Source organism: Zeus faber (assembly GCF_960531495.2).
Source record: "Zeus faber genome assembly, chromosome: 15".
NCBI lineage: Eukaryota > Metazoa > Chordata > Actinopteri > Zeiformes > Zeidae > Zeus > Zeus faber.
The window spans coordinates 15,792,856-15,818,019 of record NC_137194.1 but is presented as its reverse complement, the minus strand read 5'-3'; the positions used below and the strand labels follow the sequence as shown (position 1 = coordinate 15,818,019).

The 25,164-nt window shown below is 46.4% G+C and overlaps 3 protein-coding genes across 4 annotated transcripts; 2 read left to right on the top strand and 1 right to left on the bottom strand.

Moving 5' to 3' along the window:
• The first annotated feature begins 1,335 nt into the window (after window positions 1–1,335).
• Window positions 1,336–10,625, top strand: klhl21 (kelch-like family member 21). Of its 2 annotated transcripts, none has more exons than XM_080015895.1 (5): window positions 1,336–1,437; window positions 4,837–5,917; window positions 7,353–7,758; window positions 7,861–7,933; window positions 8,556–10,625. In XM_080015895.1, exons 2-5 carry the CDS (start codon window positions 4,891–4,893, stop codon window positions 8,877–8,879), a joined length of 1,830 nt encoding a protein of 609 aa, XP_079872021.1. In that variant the 5' UTR covers window positions 1,336–1,437; window positions 4,837–4,890; the 3' UTR covers window positions 8,880–10,625. The 2 variants fall into 2 exon arrangements, with proteins under 2 accessions (XP_079872021.1, XP_079872022.1); XM_080015896.1 differs by lacking the exon at window positions 1,336–1,437 and adding an exon at window positions 4,415–4,515.
• Window positions 10,626–10,764: 139 nt separating this feature from the next.
• Window positions 10,765–16,072, bottom strand: zbtb48 (zinc finger and BTB domain containing 48). Its single transcript, XM_080015242.1, has 12 exons — window positions 15,971–16,072; window positions 14,269–15,010; window positions 13,807–14,108; window positions 13,598–13,703; window positions 13,344–13,436; window positions 13,166–13,252; window positions 12,927–13,081; window positions 12,676–12,812; window positions 12,008–12,172; window positions 11,757–11,845; window positions 11,603–11,683; window positions 10,765–11,485 (listed from the first exon to the last, which is right to left on the bottom strand). Exons 2-12 carry the CDS (start codon window positions 14,974–14,976, stop codon window positions 11,213–11,215), a joined length of 2,196 nt encoding a protein of 731 aa, XP_079871368.1. The 5' UTR covers window positions 14,977–15,010; window positions 15,971–16,072; the 3' UTR covers window positions 10,765–11,212.
• Window positions 16,073–16,429: 357 nt separating this feature from the next.
• Window positions 16,430–25,164, top strand: nol9 (nucleolar protein 9). The gene is made up of 13 exons (XM_080014829.1): window positions 16,430–16,724; window positions 17,000–17,530; window positions 17,630–17,840; window positions 19,155–19,285; window positions 20,286–20,421; window positions 20,535–20,631; window positions 20,964–21,061; window positions 21,202–21,369; window positions 21,477–21,729; window positions 22,633–22,747; window positions 23,664–23,838; window positions 23,957–24,090; window positions 24,247–25,164. The coding sequence occupies exons 2-13, from the start codon at window positions 17,057–17,059 to the stop codon at window positions 24,361–24,363; spliced, it is 2,109 nt and encodes a 702-aa protein (XP_079870955.1). The 5' UTR covers window positions 16,430–16,724; window positions 17,000–17,056; the 3' UTR covers window positions 24,364–25,164.

Below are 25,164 nucleotides of genomic sequence, written 5' to 3'. Positions count from 1 at the left end.
TTTAAAATATATTTATTGTCATATAACCTTCAGCAAAATATATTTTTAATTATAATAATAATAAATATACAAAAATAATAAGTATAATAATAATATATATATACAAAAATAACCATCACGCCATGGTGCATTGTATCGCTGTATTGTAACTTTTTAGATTCTACTAAAAGACACCAAAGAACAGCAGAAATGAGCAATGTAAATAATGTAATATTGAACAACAAAATAGGCGACTTACTAAGCGTTAATCGAGATTCCGCGCCTTATAAAATAATGGATCGGTACCCGCCTCACTATCCGTTTATGTGCATCACCGGTATTGACGCGCTGTCCCTACCAATCGCCATTGTGACATCACAAAGCTGTGAGATCCCAACCGGCAAAACGGTTCGTTAACGCTGTCACATCCCAGATCGGCCAGATCGATTACCAATACATTTGCCGTCTCCTTTCATCCGCAAGTTTATTTGCTTGTGCGTATATTGTAAGAGTTTGCGTCAACTTATTAACAAGTTATTTGCATGTGCTTAGAGATTGATGGTCACTCTGGATACTTTTGTGCTGTTGCACAGTCTCCCACCGCTCCCTTTGGAAACACCTCAAGTCAGCCCCTGTCTTGGGTACCTTTTGGGAGGGTTTATCTCAATTTCATGATTGAAGAGGTTTATTGGTCACAGACATATACATACGTTCATACATATATGCAGTGAAATGCCTTTACAACGCATCCGAAGATTATGCACAACAATTACTAAACTAACCTAATTCCTACCTAGCTCACTGAAACTGATTTCCAAGACGTAATGCAGTTGGGGAATAGAATAATCCAAATACAATTAAATAAAAATAAAATAAAGACTCAAAAAAGTAATACAGAGTGGGGGGTACAATATAGAAGGGAATAGAGTTATGTATTTGAGAACCTATACTTTGACTGTACTTTATATCGCTGCGTATCTACGCACGCATACGCGTGGTGAGGGCAGCAGAAGATTGTACTTTTTTGTTTTCGTTTTAGATGGATCACTCCGTTATCCAGGCCCGGGCCAATTTGGGTCACACCTGTAGGCTCGCTTGGGATCCCCCCCCGCATCGGACACGCCGAGGTGAGAGCCATCGGAGTACGCGGCAACACGCCCAGCTCCTGGGAAGCTGAAGCGGGGCACCTCCCCCCCCCCCCCCCCCCCCCCCCTCCCTCAACGCTGAAATCTCGGCAGTTCCCGTCTCTCCCATGCTACGCGAACGCCGCACGGATTACGTCGCCGCGTCCGCGGTCCCGTCCAATCGGCAGCCTCCTAACATGTCGCACGCACGGCCATGGCGAAGGCAGCTCCTCGGAGTTCCGCGCCGTCAAAGTTTCGTTCCGCGCGTTAGGTCTTTCCACGCCCCAGCAAGTCGATATCTCGCCGTTCCGCCCTGAAGCCGACCTGGCCATCGGTGAGTAGACATGGGAAAAACATTCGCCCGCCGGGTTTTGATACCGAGGAGGTACGTGCGTGTCCGCGGAGCAGAGGCCGCGGTTTATGGGAAAATAAGCGAAGGAAAGTGGTTGGTTGATTTGGTTAAATGTTGTTGTTTTTTTTTAAACTGCCTGGCAGTCAAGTAATTCAATTTTCCGACTTCGGAGACTGTTTTAGCTGTTGCACTTGCCAATTATTGTTTCTCAAATGTTTCTTGTGTAAATGTGTGACGGAAGCACCAATAGTCGTAGCCAAAATATGGTCTATTATCGATCTCGAGGCGTCTGTCAAATATATTTAATTATATTTTATCAATAATGGCCATCCCTAGTTCCTTGCATCAGAACCAGGTTCGTAGTTTATGCTAGGACATTTGATATTGCTTGGGCAAACTGTCTTCCCTTGCTGTCTCTAACAGGACTACAGGCCTTACCCCAACACAGGGCTGCTAAACAATAAAACCCTTTGGCTTGTCAACAAATGAAGCCATTGATGGGATTGCCAACAACCTCCCGAGATGTTGCGTTGACGTTCCCAGTGTTTGAACTCGGTTCTGAGTGGGAAGTCCCACTCCGTCCCCCCTCGGAAGGAATGCGATGCCCTGGTTGCCTTTTTATGGCCAAGCTGAGCTGGGCCGCGCAGCACCAGGAGTGAGATCTCTCCACGCCGACGGTCCCCCTCCGACCCCGGTGTGCACACCGTGCAGGGGGCAGCTGTGTTGGCAGCCAGTTGCACTTCGGGACTTTTGGGGGGGACAGAGAACTTGTATGTTTCAGGATAGGTAGAGTTGTCATGATCATGTCATTAAGGATAAGACTGTGAACATCCTGTGACTACAAGTGGGAATAAAGTAATGAGTAAATCCATACAATGTAAGGCACAATTCTAGATTCAGAATTTTGCTTGGTATTTACAAGGCCATGCCACCAAGGGACAACAATAGTTGTTTTGCAACCAAACAGCACAACATTTACATCTGTTTGTCATCAACCATGCTCACATATACATAATAGCTCCCAGATAAACATAGTCTTAGTGAAATCTTGGTTTTTTTGTTGTTTTTTTTTGTCTGGATCTGTGTCTTGCATCGATTTGAGTGGAGTCCACATTAAAGCCAGGCAAAATCCTCGCATAAGATGGATTTCTTGTTGAGCTTAAATCATATTTTTGTTTTCTTTCACTCCAAACATTGTCTATTTTGTTTTTCTTCAAAAAGAAACCGTAAAGCTTGTGTGACGTCGACGATGATTTTAGACTTGTGAGCAATCTGCTGAAGCTGTTATTCAAATATAGCTCCTGAGCAAACCCCCTAGCCTTATTTTATGTTTCACCGTCAGTTATTGCACAACCACTGAAATAAAACCTAGCGAACATATCCAGCTGTTACATATTATGGGATACTGCCTAGTGACTACTTCCTCAGCCATTTTCGGACACAAACACAACGTGAGCAAACCACATCTGAGTTTTAACTTGAACCATACAGAGAATGGTGACTAAAGCACAGTTTGTGTTCTGCTAAAAGGTCGTCATTGCTAAGTGTAGGTCATGAGTTCAGTGCCGCAGGCACTCTGCTCCTGTTCCCAGGGGAACCAGGGGGTGGTGGTGGGGGCAGGTTGACACTGGTCTCTCTGTCTCTCTGTATTCAACACCTCGTCCTCATATGCCAGTCCGTTTTTTTGCTGTACCTCATTTCCCCATCCTCTCTCCTCCTCCTGAGAGTATAGCATTTCTGTTTGGTATTCTTGGGGCCGGCGGAGAAAACACACTGGATTCTGCTCAGTTTGCGCGCTATTTGTTTTCTGCGTACTCACGCCTTGAAAAATAAGGCCGATTCCCATTTGTCTGCTTTTGTGTATGAATATTCATTCTCCATTGAAAGAAAGACCTAGACATGACTCGGGTCAGAGCGAGGGCTCGTCATCTCCACACAAGGAAATCCAATTATCTCTAACATGGAACAGAGAATTGCCTTAACAGAAGTTAGGAGGAGGCTGCAGCAGGTCGGGGTGTTTGCGGAGAGGCTGCTGAGGCCCAGTCTGTCATTCAGGAGAGCAGCTTGATCCCTCGCAGAGCTCCTAGTGCTGCTGCATTGTTGAACCCCAGTGTGGAATGCGAGCTGGGCTCCTCCTCATTGCCTGTGTCTGTTCAGTCCATGCAGGACCAAAGAGTGGATTACAACCGTTGAGAAAGTCTCTGTAAAGAGATCCCTGTGTATTTTAGGAAGGAATGAATATCCCCAAATCTCTCAACGCTCTCGCATCGCTGTACACTTTGATTCTTCCATGAAGTGCTGCTTCCACAGAGAGGCACACTCTGTAGGGCGTTGAGTTTGTGTTCCATAAAGACTTTTCAATGGAAAATGTTAAGATTGTACAATAATGCTAGATGACAATCTTAGCAAAAAAAACGAATGTTTTTTTTATTGGATATGTGTTATACAACCTTAAAGATGAATAAGACAACTTTTTGGTTGGCAGGCTGGTGGTGCCTTAGGTCACGACACAAAACTGGCCTTTTGAAATCTGAAATTTCATAACTTGAAAGTTATGTGTTCATACAACACCCTGTTAAAACTGACATTTATTTACCAAAATGAATAACCTAATAATCCCCCGGTGATTCCCGACGACCGGGTTAAATAAGCAGATTTGATCCACCTCCACTCTGATCGGCACAGGCTTCTTCCTCTGCTGTTTTCACAAGCTGATTGGTGGATTATTATGACAGGAAGCTCTATGTTTTGGTCTGCTGGAGCTCTAAGGGTGGAGAGGAGGCCCGGGCTCTGCTGGCTCTAGGGGGGTAGATAGTTTACCCCAAAGCTGTAGCCAACAGTGCCTTAGGTGTTCTCCACTGAAATCTCCCCCACCCCTGCCTTGTAACAGACACTGCTGGTGTATTTATAGCTCTGAGCCAGCGCTCTTTCTTAAACACAGGGAAGGAGCTGGTCATATTCAGCACATTGGTGCTGGGCTTTGCTCTCGTACATTCTAGAACATAGACAGGGTTTTTGCCGTATCCGTTTCATTGGACAACAAGCCTCAGGGCTCATCAGGTAGGGCTAGTAAGGTCTTTCTGGAATTTGTCATTTGTTATTGAATTTCTTAAATGAATACTCTCGTTAAGTTGCTTACAGTTTTGTAGACCGGTTTGAACCAGTTGATTGAAATATGAAACAAATGTTTAGTTCAGTGTAAATGTTTTTACAGTACATGGTTGTTGACAATTCTAAACGAAATACTATTGAGTTAATCTTCTATCAGAATATCCTTCTACGGCGTTCCATTAGAACTTCATACAATACATATACCACAGGTTAAACAATGTCAAATGGTTCAAAGAGTCCCTTATTGTGTGATGTGTTTATCTGCCTCAGATAACAAGAGGATTGTGAAGCCACCTGAGACAGATCAAATCAAAGGGAGCCAAGATGGAGAAGCCAGCCCTGCAGACGCAGCCGTCGACGCTGCCCTTCTTTGACACGGCTCATGCATTCAACCTGCTGCGGGGAATCCATGAGCTTCGCCGGGAGCGCAAGTTTTTCGACGTCACACTGTGTGCCGAAGGCAAGGATTTCCACTGCCATCGCACCGTGCTGGCCGCCGCCAGCACCTACTTCCGGGCCATGTTTGCCGGGACACTGAGGGAGAGTGGCATGGACAAGGTGGTGCTGCATGAGGTGTCGGCCGAGTTACTGGGCCTGCTGGTGGACTTCTGCTATACGGGCCGTGTCACAGTAACCCAGGACAATGTGGACCTTCTGCTGAAGACGGCTGACCTGTTCCAGTTCCCCTCCGTCAAGGATGCGTGCTGCGCCTTCCTGGAGCAGCGGCTGGATGTCTCCAACTGCCTGGAGATCCAGGACTTCGCAGAGGCCTACGCCTGCAGAGAGCTGGCCGCGAGCGCGCGACGCTTCGTCCTCAAGAACATCATGGAGCTGGCCAAAGGCACAGACTTTGAGCGGCTGCCGTGGAAACGCCTCCTGGAGTTTGTGTCAGATGACGAGCTATGCGTGGACAAGGAGGAGACGGCCTATCAGATTGCGGTGCGTTGGGTGAAGGCTGACCTCCAGCGCCGGCTGCACTACTGGCCTGAGCTGCTGCAGCAGGTACGGCTGCCTTTCGTCAGGCGGTTCTTCCTGCTGGCCCACGTGGAGAGTGACCCCCTGGTCTACCTGTCACCCACCTGCCTCCGGATGGTCAACGAGGCGCGCAGCTTCCAGTCCTGCGAGTACGACCGCCACGACAGGCTGTGCAACCGCATGCGGCCGCGGCCCTCCACAGGGCTGGCGGAGATCCTGGTGGTGGTGGGCGGCTGCGACCAAGACTGCGACGAGCTGGTTACAGTGGACTGCTACAACCCACAGACCGGACAGTGGCGTTACCTGGCTGAGTTCCCAGACCACCTGGGGGGTGGATACAGCATAGCAGCGTTGGGAAATGACATGTATGTTACAGGTACGTTGATCACTCAGAGTCAAGCACTTCCTACAGCAGTGGTATTATAACTAGGGCACAAAGGAATTGCAATGGTCATCAGAAATTGAAAGATTTGTATTCCTTTGGTTGACAGTAGCGAAACACACCTAGACCTTACCTTATCTTATTTCTGTTACTAGTCAATTATAAAGCAGTGCAATAATCTACATCAGGGGTCTCAATCTACAGGCCCCATCCGGCCCAAGAGGCAATTTAATGTCGTCCTCTACATGGTGATAATATATTGATAAATCTGTCCCACAAAATATTTTTTACAAATCACAATGCTTAATGAATCCACACAAATGTACTTAATGGTTTCAAAATATTCAACAGCATTAGATAACAGAGAGCGATCTATAACAGGACCAAGAGGCAATTAAATAATGTGCAGGAGGGGGGAACAAAAAAACAGCCCCTTGAAGTTCAATACTGTCGCCCTAGAGGAAGACAACCTGGCCATTGATTGGCCCCCAGGTCATTTGAGTTTGAGACCATTGATTTATACCATTTTAAGTTAACGGCAGGATAAGTCAGACTGCGACTTCATGTGGACCAAAATACTTATCAGGACACCCCTTATCTATTCAACCATGTCATAAAATGCCCTGTAGATCAACAAAGGCATTAACTGACGGGGTAAAAAAAAAAAACCTTTTCAATATATGTATTGAATATGACATATTTAGGCCTATTGCAGATATCGCCCAATTGGAAGAGAAAATATATGCTGACTATCTATATCGCTAAAGGTATAGTAATATTACATCTGCCGCTCCACTCTAAGCAGTAGGGAGCGGGTGGTGTGCAGTGGTTACCGTTGCTGTGTATAATACATTTACTTTAGCTCAATAGCTCCAGTCAGCGGCCTTCGTGTCTGGCTCCTTGGTATTATGAAATGGCAGTCACGCAGCGTGCATATAAATAAACTGCAGCCTCTCTGGCCAGAAGCTACGAGGATGATGAAGGCAAACCAATACAGGACATGATGTGCTGCCAGGACTGCACTGCACTGCAGCGGCTGATAGATCCACTAGGATTTCCATAGCCATCATCATCATCATCATCAGCAGCAGCAGTTAGGGCAGTGTATCCAGGTCCCGGGATTTTTCACACGCCCACACGAGGCGGTGATGGGGATCGTTAGCAGCTCTCTCTCAATGTGTCTTTGGCAGAGTTACAGAGCTACAGAAGAAGCACCAGATGGTGTGACCTGATGACAGTTCACGTTGTGTTGATGGGCGGTCGTAGTACGCTCAGTGCTAAACTATAACGATGAAATCAGAGCAGAGCTTTGAATGATAAGAAATATTTCCCGGCCTCTTCTTCATCATGGTTGATTTAGAGTCTCGAAAGGACAAACGATCACCTCAGTCCAGAACAGTTTCCATAACCGTTTATCAAATTGGTTCAGGTGGTTCGGACGGCTCCCGGCTCTACGACGGCGTGTGGCGCTACAAATCCAGCGTCAACGAGTGGACTGAGGCGGCGCCCATGCTGAAGGCCCGCGAGTACCACAGCTCGTGTGTGTTGAAGGGCCAGCTGTACGTGGTGGCGCCGGACAGCACGGAGCGCTACGACCACACCGTGGACTGCTGGCAGGCGCTGCCGCCCATGCTGCACGCCATGGACAACTGCTCCACCACCACCTGCAGCGGGCGCCTGTACGCCATCGGCTCGCTGACCGGAGAGGACACCATGGCCATCCAGAGCTACGACGCCGACACCAGCTGCTGGTCCCTGGTCAAGTGCGGTCAACTACCGCTGTGGTCCTTCGCCCCTAAAACCGTGACCCTCAATGGACTCGTCTACTTTGTCAGGTGAGGAGACTCGCGGGATTCCGGCGAGTAACAGAGTGTCGCGGCGATCAAAAAAAACAAAACAAAACGCGTTTCAAACATGAGGTCGTTGTGTCTTTACAGGGATGACTCAGCTGAGGTGGACGTTTACAACCCCCAGAAGAACGAGTGGGACAAAATTAGCCCGATGAACCAGGTGTGTACGTAACACCGACAGCTGTTCCAGGTTGAGAGTCCTCCCGTGAACCGAGCCAGCTGGGTTCACTCATTAGCTGGACCTCTGCACTTTTACTTGTCAACAAATCCAGATGGTCGGCTCAAAACACCGAGGAGAACTTTTACTTTTCGAGCCACATGACCCCAACTAGTTTTACTAGTTTATATATAATGGCAACGGAAACGTGCATCATTAACACAAACCTCAGTAAACGAAAACTAACAATTATTCTTTGGCTTCAGATAAGGACCTATCACCGAGTTATCGACCGTACATCGGTATCAGCCGTTATTGGCCTTGTCGACTGCCATCAGCCTATCGGCAAATAAGATGACGTTCACCGATGGCAGTGGAAAATGTTTATCCAGTGTTTCCCACACATAGATTTTACTTGGGTGGGCTGCCCAGGTATATTAAGCAGGAAGCAGGAAGTGATGCTGCATTCAGGGGAACTCAGAAAACATTGGTTGTCAGCTTTCCGCCAAATTGTTATTTTAAGTATCGGTACCTACCCAGAATTTCACTATTGGTTCAGGCCATGTTTCCAGTAAAAAAAAAAACATGCTCGGCCCAGACTGAGTTCGGTTTCTGTCTCTCACAGGTTCACGTTGGTGGGAGCGTAGGCGCCCTGGGTGGCAAACTCTACGTCTCCGGCGGCTACGACAATACGTACGAGCTCTCCGACGTGGTGGAGGTGTACGACCCTGCCACCCGCGCTTGGACGCCCGCCGGCCGCCTGCCGCAGCCCACCTTCTGGCACGGCAGCGTCAGCATATTCCGCCAATTCATGCCCCTCGTGGCCAGCGCCTTCGAGCCCTCCGACGTCCCGGAGTCCCACGCCATCCACCGGCACCAGCGCCACCAGGCCCTGCACAACCTCAACAACAATCTCAACCAGAACCAGGATGTGAACCCGGCGCGCTGAGGTCCGACCCCCCCCCTTTGTCCCCTCCCCCCCATGTCATCCACTCAGACTTACCTTTCCACGCGTATAGCACCACCACCGGGAAAACTGTGACTTCACCTCATCACAAATATTGAGCAGAAGTACACACACCTGAGCTTGTTTTCTGCCAGCGTGCCCGGTGAGCTCTCATTTCCGCGAGTTGTGCCTAGTGAGCGACCGTGTGGATCACAGACTGGCGAGCTGTATTCCCGCGACGGACATTTCCAGGATGGTTTGCGGATTGTTTGAACCTGTTTTATTTCATTTTTTATTTTTTATTTTTTGCTCTATTTCAGTTGAGGAGCAGAGCCGACACGCATGTTGAATCGATAGAATCAGCCCCGCTTACATTCCAAATGCTGACGTAGACGAGTTTGTGAGCGAGGCGGACTCCCAGGGGGAAAGAATTGGGTTGGTTTCAGTATGAGCTGCGATGGTACCGGGAAACGGGCGCCGCATAAGGAACCCTCTGCTGTGACGGTAGAACGCAGTGGTGGAAGTACTGCTTTACCTTACATACTTACGGCAAGGTAAGGAAGTTATAGCAGTAGAGGGGTAAAGGGCATAGACGCCATGACAGGTGACCTAATGAAACAGTCAGTTACCGACATTAAAATGACATTTGAATTTGGATTCTCTGGGTATGAAAATTGTTGAAAACATTTGGGATAACGCAATTACAGAACTCAACAAAATATATAACATAGGAGGTCTAGTTGGTGGTTTTCAGACATTTTAAGGCAGAAAAGTGACATTGTACCTTAAGTGTATTTTTCAAAGTATATTCAGTTTTGGAGACTTGGACTTTTATTTCACTACATTTAAAAGCAAACATCTATACTTTTTTTTACTAAACTACAATTATGTGATCGCTCATAGACTATAAACTGTCGCCCCGGGCTCCTCCCTTGGTCCTAGACAGCCCTGGGTTTAGAACCGCTACCTAACGCGCATGACGCAGCAGCTTCTCTACAAGTGTGGCCAATTATTTTGGAATGTTTGGAAAAAAAAAAAAAAAAAATGTTTTTCTACATTTTATTTATGGGTATATTTATGCTTTTGTATGGTTTCTAAGGGGCAACGCGGCGGAGTGCGGTGTGTGGTGGTGGTGGAGTCTGCGATCACAACTGGAAGTGCTCAGAATCTCGTTTAACTCTAATGGAAAAAAAACTTTAAGCTTTAATTAGAGTAAGGAAGGAAAAAAACAGGCATTTGAAGTAACGCTACAGCAGTAGTAATGCAACATCGTTTTAGTTTTAATACATTTGTTGTTTAATCTGTGTTGTAAATATTGTCCTTGGTTTAATGTAATGGGGGAAATAAAACTGCAGGCAGGAGTCCTTGAGTTGTTCTGCTGCTTTTGGAGAGAGAGAGAGAGAGAGTGATGTCCGGCCTCAAACAAATAAAGCATGAGAAGAGCGAGCCTATGCAGCACTTTCATTGGAACGTTTTACTGTGACTTAATTCTCTCTCTATCGGGAGCATGTAATAACTGCCCCTGTGTCCAGTCCAGCAACTGATATGACGACTATTCAAATCAAGTCGAGCGCAATTTCCCCAAATACAAATGCGCCGTTAAGATATGTAAATGTGGGACTGAATGCAATTAATCTAGACTTGAAACATGGAATTTAAGCAGGACAATCGGAAAAGGAAAATATTGTTTTGCTTTATCAACACCTTTTTTTTTTTCTAACAATGACAAATAAAATGAAAGACAAATGCCGTATGGGGAAAATTGTTTATGAAATTAATGCTTCCAAGAAAAACAAAACATCTGTATTTGTTCCCAATTATCAAACTACAGCATCTGAAAGAGTGGGAATTCTGAGATGAAATACTCTTTTCCCCTGTTGCCCTCTCTGCCACCTGTAGCGCTTTCTTCCAAATTACCATGATGAAATAGATAAGACATGCACCGGTTACAACTTCAGTTCCGTAATAATCGTAAATTCCAGGTTAGATGGACATGGCATAGTTAAGTAAAGTGGTCACAGTGGGAATTCTTCATGGTCACGTTCCCACTTTTAGATAGATGGATTAAGATAGCAGCCGTCTGTGTTAGTCACCATGTCCTTACACATTAGCTAACTTGATCTTTTTCCTCTCTTTTAAAAAATTTAACCAAAAACAGCTTGACTGTGCAAAATGGTTGTCAAACATTTAAACACAAAGAATCCTAAAATTCAGTCTTTTCGGATCAAGGCTAAACTCTTGCTTCTAAACTCTCCTCGTCATGCGTTTAAGACAATCCCCCTGAACCATATCTTCATTCTGAGCGGATTCTCCCTTCACTTCCCTGCGGCCGGTCTTCAGCTCTCGCTCTCTGGAAGGTTCTCCCCGATGCCCTCGGCCACCATGCCGGGTTCGAACGCTCCGGGGTCCAGCTGCGTCTGCTGCAGCACGTCCGTCACCGTGAAGCTCTCCACCGCCACGTCGCCCTCCAGGCTCTGATCGGCCACGACCTCCTCCATCACCGAATCGGCCGACTGGATCACCACGCCCACCAGGCCGCCGGGCTCCAGCCTGGGGAGGGACGCCGACAATTGGTCTGGGGCGTCCCGGTTCTCGGAGGCCTCGGGAAGCTGACCCATCGCCATGGTTACGTCTACAGTCGTTTCCATGGCTTCGGCCTCGCTCTGGCCATCCTCCTCCTCCTCCTCCTCCTCCCCTCCTCCTCCTCCTCCGCCCTCCCCCTCCACGATCACGTTCCTCAGCTTCCTCTGCTTGGGGTTGTAGTTCTCGTTGCGCTTGTGGATCTGAGCATGTCGCCGCAGGTGAGCCTGGAAAAGACGGCGAGGGTATTCACAAGGGGAGCGCTAATGCTAGTGCTGATCCAAGGTAACTGCAGCGTACCTGCCGCGTGAACTTGTAGCCACAGTCGACGCACTCAAACTTCCTCATGCCCTTGTGGCGATGCACGTGCACCCGCAGCTGCTCCATGGCTGGTCACATCCCAAGATAAATCACGTTTTTAAATGAATCGGAGCAGATCTTACGATCCAAATGTTCAAGATTCAAGAGGTTACTTGTCACATATGGAATACAGATTCTGATATAATAAAAAAAAAAGTGCCATGATGCATCATTAGTGTGAACTATTTTACCTTTAAAGGTTTTGCCACATATGTGACAGCAGTGGGGGCGTCCTTCCTGGTGCTTGCTGGCAATATGGCGGATGAGCGGGCCCTTCTCCGTGAAGCGCTGCTCGCAGAACTCGCAGCTGAAGGGACGCTCGCCGGTGTGCGTCCGGTGGTGCTTGTCCAAACTGGCTGTTATCACAGAGGAGCGCAGATTAGAGGATTACGTACAAGATCCCTCTTTCAGGTTCTCTGGGTGTCTCAAAAGCCTACGAGAGGAAGTCCCAAGTTCATTCTAGCCAAACCACCATCGCTTCAAAAACATGAACAAATAGCCAATAACCAAGCTTTCAGTCTTAAGAGCGGGGGGTTTGCTCGGTTTCAACGTACTATTTTATCAGTCTACTATCAGTGGCTCTCAAATGTTTTTTAAGTGGTGTACCCCCTCTAATACATTTTTTCAGCTGAGTACCCCATTCGCTGGCATTGGAAGAAAAAAAAAGAAAACAAATTATGTGGTGCATGTGTATCATCTGTTTTGTTTTTTTTTAAATATTATATATAACCAATATTTTCTTAGACTGTTTTTCTTTTTTTTTTTTAGAGTACCTCCCGCAGTACCCCAAAGTACCCCCATTCGAGAAACACTGGTCTACAGGATCTTTTGCAGGGGTGAAGTAGTGCAAGGGCGTCACCTTGCGTCCTGAAGGTTTTGCCACAGAGGTGACACTGGTACGGCCTCTCGCCGGTGTGCACGCGCAAGTGCATATTGAGGTTGGTTTTCTGGGTGAAGGCGTGGCCACAGAAGTTACACACGAACGGCCGCTCGTTCCTGTAGGGCAGCGAGAGCGTGAGCGGCGACCCGGCCGGCCAGGACGAGGAGCGCCCCGGCGGTGTTTTTTTTTTTGTTTTTTTTTTAAAGAGGAACGCGGCGCCGGCGTACGACCTGTGAATAGCTTTGATGTGCATCTGGACGCCGTTCCGGCTGGAGGCCCGGTGGCCACACTCCTCGCACACGAAGGGCTTCTCGCCTCGATGCTTGGCCGCCTCGTGCACGCGCAGCTCGGAGCGCGACAAGAAGCGGTTGGCGCACTGGGAACACTGGGGGGGCAAGGGCATCCATGTTGATGGCGAAACAAAAGGTGACCACAAGTACGCGAGAAAGCCCAGGCAAAACCAACTCACCGCGTGGGGTTTGGGGAAGCCGTGGATCTTGATCATGTGGACGGTCAAATCCCTCTTGTGCATGAATTGCTCCGGGCACGATGAGCACTGAAATGCATACGTCGATAACACAAGTTTGATTTTTTGTTTCGTCTGCAAGTTATTTTGCCGCCGAGGATGAACAGGTGTTAAGACGCACCTTATTGGGCATGTCCCCCGTGTGGGAGATGATGTGCAAACGCAACTCCTGCTTCCTTTTAAACACTGAGTCGCATGTCGGGCAAGGATATGTCTGCAACGGCCAAAAAAAAAACGCGAGAACGTCAACGCCTCAGAGAAAAACGTGGTCGGTTTTGAAACAATTTCACCCAATTTATACAAATTCTGCACTTCTTCCATCACATAAAAAAAAATAACAAAGATACTTAGCTGGGGTTTTTTTTGGACACTCACATGCACTTTTGCACAGTTTCTGGATTCATGTTCCAACAGATTCTCTTTTCTAAAGTACCTTATCCCGCACTTCCGGCACGCAAACGGCTTCTCGCCCGTGTGCCGCCTGCAAACAGGACAGTGTGAAAACACAGTCGGCTCCTCCCGCATCACGATTAAAAAAAACGCAGACGCCCGCGGGCTGAAGCGACGCGGCGGCTTCAACGCACCTGTTGTGGACTTTGAGGTAGTATTTGCTGCAGAAGGTCTTGCCACACGTGGGACACTGAACGGAGCCCTTCTTGGCGTCTTCCTCCCGGGCCTCGCCGTTCTCCTTTTTCGGAGCTTTGCTCGGGGCTCTGCCTCTCCGCGCGCCGGGCTTCAGCGGGGGCAGCGAGCCGACGAGGGCGACGGGGACGTATTCCTCGTCCAAATCCTCTTCTAGCCCTTCAAAGTCTCCCCCGACGTCCTCCTCATCCCGACTCGCATGACTGACGCCATTGTCATTCGTATCGATGTGTAACTCGGCCATCTGGAAATAACACACGGCGTAAACACTTAAAAAAATGTTCACCTACTTCTATCAATTTATCAATTGTTTTGTAGAGGGCTAGGATGTAGGACAGTCTGCTGCAAAGATGGTTTGGCTGGAATAAACCTTTGTGTTTTTGTCATATTCACATGTGATTTACCTCCGTTTCGCTGGTAGGTTGAGCCGGGCTTTGACTCCTCACGGTATCAAGTTCTATTTTTTCTACGGGGATGTGCAGGTCTTCCTCGCCAGCATCGCCAGGGAGTGTGAAAGCTACCGGGGAGCTTTCTCCCACCAGGCGCCGGGGGCCTCGGACCCTACGTCCAGAGCGAGTGGTGGTGGTGGTGGTGGTGGTGGTGGTGGCGGAGGCATCAGCAATAGCAGAAGCAGAATCACATCTTTTTAATTCGAGTGTATTTTCATCCCCCGGTGAGCAGTAAGAACTCGTAACTGGGGCGGGCCTCCGAGGTCTCCCTTTTTTGCGCTTTACCGGCACGGGTTCGCGAGAACTTTCCATAAACTGCTGACATAGCGCCAGGGCTTTTGGCACACACAGGCTGGCGGCGGCATGCTGCACCATTCCCAGGTTGGAGAGATCCAGCGTCAGCTCTCCAGTGTAGACAAAGTTCAACAGGAGCTCCAAGCCCTCGTTGGGGCATTCCTGGAGGTAGACTTCCATGCACGGCGTGGCGGGGGGCGGGCCGGACTCTTGGAACAGCTCGCTGAAGCAGGCCAGGATGTTGCGGTGAGCCATGTAGACCAGCCCGTCTCCCAGATTCAGCACGGCGTCGCAGAACCGCCCGACCGCTCTCTGCTGATTTAGGGTGGACAGCATGTGACGCGCGTGGCTGCCGTCTTGGGGAACCATTTTCCACAGTTCACCGTTGCCGGGCCACTACTTGCTGGAACACAGAAAAATTTTATTTCGCTACGTTAATGTGACAATTAAAACAGGAGACGTCGGCGTGTATGACATGAATGTTTTACCGAGGACATCGAGGAAATTCAATAAAACAATTTTTGCATTGTGTTTCATTAAAGTGGTAATCCGTGAGATTGCCTGTGTTGTGTGGATTACACCAGGATTCCGACTCAAAACGGCAATTATTATTATATAGTGTATATATATATATATATTATTGTTTGTTGTTTGTTCAACATCCAGAGGTACCCTTGTATTCGCTGCAAGACGGTTACTTCCTTTTTTTTTTTTTTTTGTTCATCCGTAGTGACAGTTTATTGAACACAAACAGCCGTGCACGTGCCACAAAACATGACACAAATACACTGGTATGGCCGTTTCTTATAAATATAAATATAAAATATTGTCTTTTTTTGTTTTTACAAAATAATCTTACAGATGACCACTTTAGGTTTAGGTAATGGTTTCATACTAAAATCTAACTACAGCATCATTCTGACCTGTTTAATATCACTGTACTATGCAAGGTCCAAGTCTGCTGAGCCACATTCAGAAATATGAATATAATTCATTATTATTTATATATAATTCATTTTTTTTTTTAACATTTTCTATTAAGGAATTATTTATAACGTGCCCTCGCGAACCGTGCATGTTATCAACACAGCCTATTAACATTATTTTCTACTGCAAACGGGTTTGTTTATCGAGACCGATTTCCTCAAATTGTTGTAAACCCCTAGCAACGTTATTTCACCGCGCACGTTTTTAAAGACGCTCCCTTAGGCGTCGCACGCATTAGCGAGCAGTGCGCCAGACCGGTGCGTTTAATAACACGGCGGACATTAAAATGCAGGTTTAAACGGAGCTTGCATGGTCTCCGTGTGTTTTAAAGGTCGTTTTTCTTTTTATGAAAGTCGTTATCGTTGTGCTGATGTACCTTGTTTCCAGTAGGCCCCTTCGACTTGTGCTGCGTTCCTTTGAACCTCGGAAATCGGTGACTCCGTCTTGGTGGTTCCCACCGCCGAGCGTAACGGGGTCCATTACTTTTGTCCGGGAAATCCATGGGACGCCCGCTGTATGTTTGCGTCTGTTCGGTATGCTTAGTACAAAACGACGGATGTGAACATTGCATTAAAAACAAAAAAACAAACACATAGCTGTTCAAATCAAGTTAGGCGTGCTGTCAAATCAAGCTATGCAGAGTGAACTTTGCTCCGACTTCCTCCGTCGTTTGCTCTTCCCCGAGTGGGAAGTTCGGGTTTGTCCGATTTTACCGCTTTAACAGGAACGCGGCGTTGAAACCGGAAGAGGATATGATGCGGTTTACGCACGGACCCCGGAAACATTTTCGATTGCCCGGTAATAAATAGCTATACGCTTCCATTAATAACGTTTCTCCCGCTTTATTAAAGAGGGCGTAGAGTGTGTTTTGTCGTCTATCATTTGACCCCGCGGTGATTCAGCTTAAACACTCAAACGACATGGGTTAATAACTGTCGGAACGAATCTCACCCCGTGTAACTCGCGGTCGGCCATCTGTGTCTGCCGTTCACATGTAAGCACGTAATAGCTTTAGCACGGTGGGCGGCTAACCGTGCCAACATCGGTGGCTTCCAGGTCGTGTAGTGCACGCAATCAATACTAGAATAAGGCGGAATTGGAGCGAGGTTGTTGTTTTAAACTCGTTTGACGTGAGTTGTTTTTTTCCCCTATTGTTTTGACTGAATATCGAGCGTGTTATAGCTAGGTTAACTGCCGGAGCTAGCTTGTTTAGCCTTGATAATATGACAGTAGCTGTATTTGTTGAGCAGCAGGTGTTAGAATGATCCTCATTGCGTGATTCATTTGATGATCTTAGTCTGTACTTGCTCATTTTAAATGCACTTCTCTGTCTGTCCAGCCATCTACAATTGGATGGAGTCGGAATGATTTTGTCAGATAACCGTCTCCCTTTCTCTATTCATAGCCTGCCTCCTTTGCCTCCTAACATCAGCGTGGAGGACGTGTTATTGAATGCAGAATCATGAAAGTCAGCAAACCTGCTCGAGTGAAGGGCCATGCAACGGCCCTCAAGTGGAAAAATGTCAAAGGTAAACGGTGCAGACCTCCCATCCACTCCTCCGATCTCACTTCCAGCCCTGGCATGGTCACTTTGGTAAAGGAACATCAGGCTGCCGTGAAAAAGAAACCCAGTGTCAAGAGGCTGAAAAAGCAAGCAAAGCCTCTGTCTGGGGACGGGAAAAACACTGTTATTCAGTCTGGAAGTGGGGTTTTCTGCGCTAATGGTAACGGGAGCATGGCCGTTACCATGGACGATGAGTCTGATGACCTGCAAGACTGGAGTGCCTTTGCCCAGGCGGCGCTTCGGAATGGAGAGAACGCCTCAAATGGCGTGGAGGCTTTCCGCTCAGGTCGATTGGAGGGAGAGTCGTTCCATTACTGCGCGGAGAGAGATGACAATCAAAATCACGCCGTGCTGGTCATGCAGAAGAATCAGGTATGAATTGAGTACAGATGTATGTTCAAGTCCTCATAACATCAACTTAAGCTCCCCCGTCAATGTATATTTCACGATTGTTATATCACTGTGCTGCAGACACTGTGTTTCCGTGGTAAATGCCTTTTGACCTGCCTGTACGGCCGAGTGGAAGTGATGGGGTTCACCATCGAAGAAGGCCAGCAGCCATACCCACTGTTCTCTCCCGCCTCCCATTGCCCACTGACGGTTACGGCTCTGGGGAGCACTGATGAATCCAGAGATGAGGGGATCGGGGTGACGGCCATCCTCCGTAAATATCTCACACCAGGTAAAAACCTAAAACATACCCCTATTAGGGGCGACACCAGTCCCTGACACTTACTAGTAACTACGCTCCTACTCCACTTGCACTACACTCCCAGCCCTCTTCTTGAGGTGTTGTTCATGGGTTTAATGAACATGAGGAACAGGAATGTCTGTACCAGTTCAGTTTGCATCGGTGGGAAATTTGAACCACCCCCAAGATGGAATAAGATCATATTTAAGGCGACTCATCCAGGCGTCATGAAGAAATCACAGATGTAGTTGCACAATAATTGACGAAAGAGATGCGGCAGATTTGCATGTTTTGAATTTAAATCCCTAAAATCGATGAGAAATTTTGAACGTCTCAGGGATCTTGTAACTGTTACCATGTGTGACAATATCTGGTCTAGTAAGACAACAAAACTCCACATAAGTTTGTGTTTGTGCACTTTATTAACAGCAGCTTGAAAATTTAAAGTCGGTATTTGCAGAGGGCCACAGTGGGGAAAATAAGCTTTGGGCTTGCGAAGAGTTTGCCTGAAGAGTAGTTTGTATTACCATGAAACATTGCCACGAAAGTCAATGATTGGTCAAAAATAACCTAGTTTACGCCACATTTTCGTTTACTACCATTCTAGTTTTTGGGAACTTGCACCACAGATTATCACATAGAAACACTATTCCCTTAACTTAAGATAATAGCCTATAGTCAAAATTTGTAATTTCACAGCCAAAATGTTTTTCTTTACTTTCGCCGTTTACTTCAAAATGTCAGCAAAAATGCAGCATGCAGCAAATAAAAATACATCTCTACACAAAAGTGCATACTCTAGGATGGAAACCAACAAAAAATTGGACAGCGCAAGGGTCTAACCTAAGCTAGCCTAAGAATAGAGTCGAGGGGAGACAGAATATTCTGCTGTCTATTAATAATGAGATGAAAGGCCATATGGGCATCATTTAGAATTAAAAATGAAAGTGTTATAAAGTATAGTACGAAGCGCCTCATTAGGCTGAATGTTAAAGCTAAATATGTGCGGGCGGGTCGTTGTATGCTGCCCACTGCTCCTGGCGCCCCCCCTGGAAGAAGGGCAAGCCAGGATGGGTTAAATGCAGAGAACTCATTTCACCTGCCACCATTTAAAGTGTGTACGCGTGCGTGCGTGCGTGCGTTGGTCGCCATCGCTGCATGAGTGCACGTGTTGTGGTGTGTGTGCCGTGTGATAAATAAAGAATCTTCTTCTTATATTTTTTGTTTTGCAATCTTTATCTTGGTTTTTGAAATCTTCATTCTGTATTTGAATGTCTCTCTTTTTTTCTTTTTTTTTTTTTTCAGCGTCGCGCAAAAAGCTGATGAAAAAAATAAGCCTGAATTCATCTGTGATCCTCCTTGAGCCCATGGAGACGCCTTTGACGAGCTTCTTATCCAGCTTCAAAGACCACAGCCAGCTTTTCTGCCCCCCAGTGGTACGTTCACCGCCACATCCAAATAAACTCAGTTTGATTTGAAGTAGGGATGACTTGATAAACAAACGGGTTGCATCAGTGTTGCTAGAAAAGTTCACATGAGAAATTAGGTTCATGCTACTCCTGGAATATAAAGTGTGTGTGTGTGTGTGTGTGTGTGTGTGTGTGTGTGTGTGTGTGTGTGTGTGTGTGTGTGTGTGTGTGTGTGTGTGTGTGTGTGTGTGTGTGTGTGTGTGTGTGTGGAAGCATTTTATACATTGGTTGAGACTCCAATCACAAGAGACTTTATAATGTTCCACTAAACTACTGTAAGTAGCATATTACATATCCATTATTTTGCTCATAAACAACCGAGAGGGGGGAAAAACCCTTATTTGGCCAAGTTGTTCCTTGTTCCTAGTAACATTAACATGAAAATACCTGTATGGCCTAGAGGATGTGCACAGCAAGTTTATTTATTTAACAAGGCAATTCAAAGGGCTTTACATAAAACATCAAACGCAATTAAGACAAAGTGCAAACACGTTATAAAAGGACATGGAACGCATAAAGTTAAAAATTTGAATACATAAAATGCATAAAGTTACAGTGCAGTGCAATAAAGGAAACAAAGAAACCTTGTTCTACTTTTTGATTAAAATGTTTTCACCTATTCCCCAAATAGCATTTTACTTTGTTATGATGATATCCTAGACAAGAAGAACCAGTCTGGAGATCTTTTACATGTTAACAATCCTTTCGCTTATTCCCAGAATAGCGTTTTACTTTGTCAAGGCGATATCCTAGCGCCGGAGAACCGGGGTTAGTTCATAAAGTTTTAAATTTGCAGAAATTGAAAACATGAAGTACAAGTTGATAATGTACTTGTCATTGTTTTACACATGGTGGCCGATGTCATGTTGAGCTTGTACGGCTGCTCAGGTGCTGACAGGTCCGAGATGTCGGTGAATATTGTTCCACGCGTGACGCTGAGGTGTTTTCCCTGCCCCTCGGTCTGCAGAGTGAACTCATGTCGGCGGTGCTGGACACGCCCCTCAACGGTCTGGGTGTGATCCCTCTGGCCAGCGAAGTCAAAGGCATCACAATGTCGCAGAGCTACAGAGACGCTCTCAGCACCGTGGTCAACGCGTGCACAGGTACACTTGGCTTCACGGTTAGAAATGTTACAGGCACATTTAAAACACACCGTGAAAACCTGATTTGCAAATGTACTTTTTTTTTTTTTTTGTTGTTGTATTTTATCTTTCAGGCGACGTGGATAGATGTGTGGTGGTGCTCGTTTGTGGAACCAAAAACGTCGGAAAGTCGACGTTTATCCGCATCCTCATCAATACGTTACTTAATCAGTAAGTTTCCCTCATGACACTGACATGACAATACGTGTAGCGCTTTAAAGTGGAAAACCGTAAGATTATTTTGTTAAATCCCATATTTATTTATTTAGATGTCACATGAATGCGCTCCTATATCAATTGATCAGCAGAAGACCCCCCCCTTGAAGAAAATGAATTGACCGTCTCAGAGCAAAAACGAGAGCAAAACCCGGATGTTGGAAGAAACTAAAAAAGTTGCCGTTTCAAATGGAGTTCTGAGATTTGTCTTCTTATGGATTTGAACTTCAACACGGTGTTGGGTGTCGATGTTTTGAGTTTTTAACAGCACGCTCTCATCTCCCCAGCACCAATGCTATAGATTACTTGGAGGGAGATCTGGGCCAAACGGAATTCACCCCATCAGGCTGTCTCTCCTTGTCTACCATCAGAGAGCCACTTCTGGGTGCGTTGCATCATCAGTCCTGCTTGTCATGCTTGAATGAAACCCTTATTCTATCACGTTTCTTTCCAGAAGGTTGTTTGATTTGTAATTGTGTTTTTTTTTTGGAAGTGAGCCAGTGGACTCATTGATTTATTTTTCAGGTCCCCCTTTCACACACCAGCGCATGCCGGAGCACACGATCTTCTACGGTCAGTCGTCGTGCGAGTCAGACCTTGAGCGCTACCTGGAATCCCTCAAGTCCTTGTGGAGCCGGCGCCCCCAGTGCCGAGAGACCCCCGTCATCATCAACACCATGGGCTGGGTTAAAGGTGGATGTTTTCAGTATTTAAAAGACTCTGGCGTCTGTTGCGGATTTTCTAGGACGACTCAACAACTCGCTTTTTTTTTTTTTTGCTTTTTTTTTTTTTCTCCCCAGGTTTTGGGTTCCAGCTGCTAGTCGACATGATCCATCTCTTCCCAGTCTCCCACGTGGTGCAGCTCGGTCACAGCGAGACCATCCACTGTCCTGCTCTCACTCCCGAGTTCCTACGGACGGCGCAGGGGTACCAGACCAAGCCCCCCGCACACACCGCCATGGATGAGTTTACAGAGAGCCACAGTCCCGCCAGGAGCTACGTTCACCTCATCGCACAGTCCGAGTTTCAGGGAGTCGGACGACAAGGAGCCTCGTGAGTGCTGCGGCCCATGGGGCTCTGTTTTAGAGGTGTTTTCGTTCTAATGACGTTATGATTCTTTGAGAGGGAATGTGACGACCCATTATCGAATCAAGCTGAATTTGTAATAACTGGCCAAAATATAATACAATTGACACTTTTTATCTAAGACCCACATTTTGTAGTATCTCTTTTTTTGCTGGTGGAAGTTACAGGAGGATATGAAATATAAACACAATCATTGTTTAGTTATCTTCACTGACAATCTTCCATCCTATGTTCAAGGACTTCTGGAAAAACTTTTCAGTTTGCGCCGCTGAGTCCGCTCCCACTCATGATTTCAGCTTTGCGCACCCCGAGAGGGAGGGACAGTCCATTAAACATATGGGGGATTTATTTTGTGTGTGTCTGTGTGGGTGTCTGTCCGATCATTATGAATTATTTCTAGGGCTGTACCCAACTGAGGATTTTGTCAGTTGAATCTGATTCAGCTGTTCAGTGAAAATAAGAAACTCCCCGATCGGGGCGCACGGAGAGTTGTGTCCACGTCGATTCACGCATATAACAATATATTTATGATTCCCCTTATTTATAATTCCTCATTGATATGTTATCCGCAGTTAAAAGCAACGAATAACCGCAGTACCGGGGTTATACGTTGCTTTTCACCGCCGTTAAAAAAAATAAACAAAAATCATTCTGTCACAGCCCTATTTTCACTACATTTTAACAAATTATTACAAAATGCACATTTTACTACATACTGCGTTGGTAGAGGTTTTTGTTTTTTAATGGGGAAAAAAAAACAACAAAAACCTTTGTTTCCAAACAAGCCACATTTAGAGCTGTAGGAGAAACGAATCTAATTTAATCTAAATGGTGTGTGGGCTTCCCTCTGAAATGTGCTGCTTTCTGCAGGAAACACCAGCGCAGTAACGAACTCAGAGAGCTATCGCTGATGGCCTACCTGAGCCAGCTGCAACCTTCTGACCAAGGCCCTGTCTGGCCACTGCACTGCCTCACCCCCTACCAGGTAGTCTTTATTTTACACCTAGGACACCTCCTAAAGCCCACAGTGTTCCACAAACCTACTCAGAACACATGAAACCCCAAGAACCAACACAAACAAGCTCAACACTTAAAAATACTCTGGCGCAATGAGGTACATTTTCACATGCTGCTGTCAAATGTCAGATGCTGCTTGCATATGGAGTGATAACACTTCACCGAAAACAAACGTATTTCTAAGACTATGTCCAATGCGTATGGTAAGGTATGACATTTTAAGTGGCCGTTTAGACACATTGAGAGGAATCCACACACACAGTGTGTATTACAGGGGGAACAGCGTGGGAGTGGAGCCTTGTGAAAGCCTGAAATAATGCCTGCTCAGTGCTCTGAAGATAGGAAGTCTTTTTCATGTGAAACGTTTCCTTTGCGATTTCTCAGCATTTACTTACTGCATCTGATTTAACGCAAGTTAAATAAGTCCAATGAAATAGAGCATAGGTATATGCCTATGGACAGACCGTAGTAGTTTGGTCTTTGCACTATGTGTACCAGCGTGTTCTGAAAACCAATTTTCATCAACTAGAACTGTTGCGTTTGCATTAATGAAAAACCTGTCAATATTGTTAAAATAACTTTTCGATGAGTTGTAAAGGTTTTTACACTGTTTTCACCATTTTAAATCTATTGTTTCATTGCATTGAGGGCACTATGAAAATATGAACATTTTGAAGAAGGAAAAAAAAAAATGGCTGAATAGGATCACACACCTGCTTTGTTAACCCCACCCAATCCTTGAGACTAGAACTGTGTTTAGAGGGTATACAAATAAACTAAAATGGACATGTTTTGTTATAGACTGTATGACACCTGAAGAGATGAATCCTTTCCGATCTATTTATTTTCTCGTAATTGTTGTTTATTTTGACTCCTCCTTGAAGGTCCCACACACGGCGGTGGCTATAGGAGTGATCCACTGCGAAGCGGCCCCCAGCCACATACTTTATGCTGCCAATGCCAGCCTGGTGGGCCTGTGCTGCCTGGGAGAGAAGGTGACAAGCCGTGGGGGCCCCGTGGTGCTCTCCCAGGCCCCCATATGCCCATGTGTGGGTTTCGGTGTGTACCCCGCCCGCCCGACCTTTCACGTCTTCACCTTTCACCTCTTGAGTCCAGTCGTAATGGCCCTAAATGTTCGCTGTACAAACTCGATGCTGTGTTGTGGCCCGTTTGCCAGGTGTGCTTCGGGGCATCGACGTGGCGAGAGGCCTGTACTTCCTGCTGACCCCCGTGGATCCATCCATCCTTCGTAAGGTCAACTGTTTCCTCCTGGGGGCCATTTCACTCCCTGCCTGCATCCTCACAACACAGGTGAGGGGAGCCTCCTTCGTACAGGACACACCACGTCGCAGCGTCAGTCAAAACCATTATGCCCTTTTTAATTGAAGCTTTGATTCTTTGTAGACATAAACGTGCCTCAAGAGTTCTCAAGCCGTGATCCAATTTTTCGTTCCCCTTTGTTTTCAGTCTGGTTTTGGGGGAGAGAAGCCCTACGTCACCACAGACTACAGCTTTGATCTCAGCGGAGCGGGAAAGATACGTGTCTTCAAGGGCTTGGCCAGACCTAGTCAAATTGGAATGTAATATCAACAGAAACTTTCCGATTTGTTTGGGGGCTCTTCACACCGAGCCATCGCTGCCCTCGCCTTCTCTTTACCAAACTGAGAGAGGCGGCAGAAGTGAGGCGTTCGGGTGGACTCTGCGTGAGCAAATTTAAAGACTCTTAACAGAGATGGAGCTGACGCTGGAGTGCGAGCTGCTCGCGGCCCCGTCAGTGGAACTCCCCTTGTTCTGGCCCGGTCATCCACCCTGAACATTTTGAAAGATCGATGGACGACAATAGACTCAAACTTTCAGTCAAAGCTCTTATTTGATGTCAGTTCCTGACATTCCCAAGCAGAGACTCAAAGTATTTGTCATTAAAGAGAAATTACTTTTCTTCAAACCATGTGCTTTTATTGACAATGTCAAAACATTTCTCTATTAACTGGTCGGCTTAAAGCTTTTGATTCAAGCAATATTTTGGTGACAATTAAACACTTTGGCACCTCGTCTTTAAAACCAATCCTTGTAAAGTAACCAAGGCCACATAACATCATAGTAAGCATAATAGACTCTGTATTGGATGAGAAGGTTTTTCATTTGGGGATCTGATCGTTCCAACCACCTTTGTCGCCGCTTACACAAGATATTTAGCCTAATGAAGTTGCAAGCACAATTGTTAGGTGAGTATGTCTAAATATTTAGTGCTGTTAAACATAAACAGATCATTTTTCATGCCGTATCCATTTGCTTGACAATTTGGCAATACCAGGTTCACACCAATGACAACTTGGTATTTATGGATTTATAAAATGGTGATTCAACTGCTTACATTTTTTATGT

Bases quoted from the DNA above. Each gene is read 5' to 3' on its own strand.
- zbtb48 (XM_080015242.1), bottom strand. From the start codon at position 14,976: ATGGTTCCCCAAGACGGCAGCCACGCGCGTCACATGCTGTCCACCCTA. The intron at 13,704-13,806 runs GTGCGTTGAAGC...TCCTGTTTGCAG, and splicing joins TACCTCAAAGTCCACAACAG to GCGGCACACGGGCGAGAAGC. The intron at 12,173-12,675 runs GTGACGCCCTTG...CTGTGATAACAG, and splicing joins CAAAACCTTCAGGACGCAAG to CCAGTTTGGACAAGCACCAC.
- klhl21 (XM_080015895.1), top strand. From the start codon at position 4,891: ATGGAGAAGCCAGCCCTGCAGACGCAGCCGTCGACGCTGCCCTTCTTT. The intron at 7,759-7,860 runs GTGAGGAGACTC...GTGTCTTTACAG, and splicing joins GGACTCGTCTACTTTGTCAG to GGATGACTCAGCTGAGGTGG. The intron at 7,934-8,555 runs GTGTGTACGTAA...TGTCTCTCACAG, and splicing joins AAATTAGCCCGATGAACCAG to GTTCACGTTGGTGGGAGCGT.
- nol9 (XM_080014829.1), top strand. From the start codon at position 17,057: ATGAAAGTCAGCAAACCTGCTCGAGTGAAGGGCCATGCAACGGCCCTC. The intron at 20,632-20,963 runs GTAAGTTTCCCT...TCATCTCCCCAG, and splicing joins ATCAATACGTTACTTAATCA to CACCAATGCTATAGATTACT. The intron at 21,730-22,632 runs GTGAGTGCTGCG...TGCTTTCTGCAG, and splicing joins GTCGGACGACAAGGAGCCTC to GAAACACCAGCGCAGTAACG.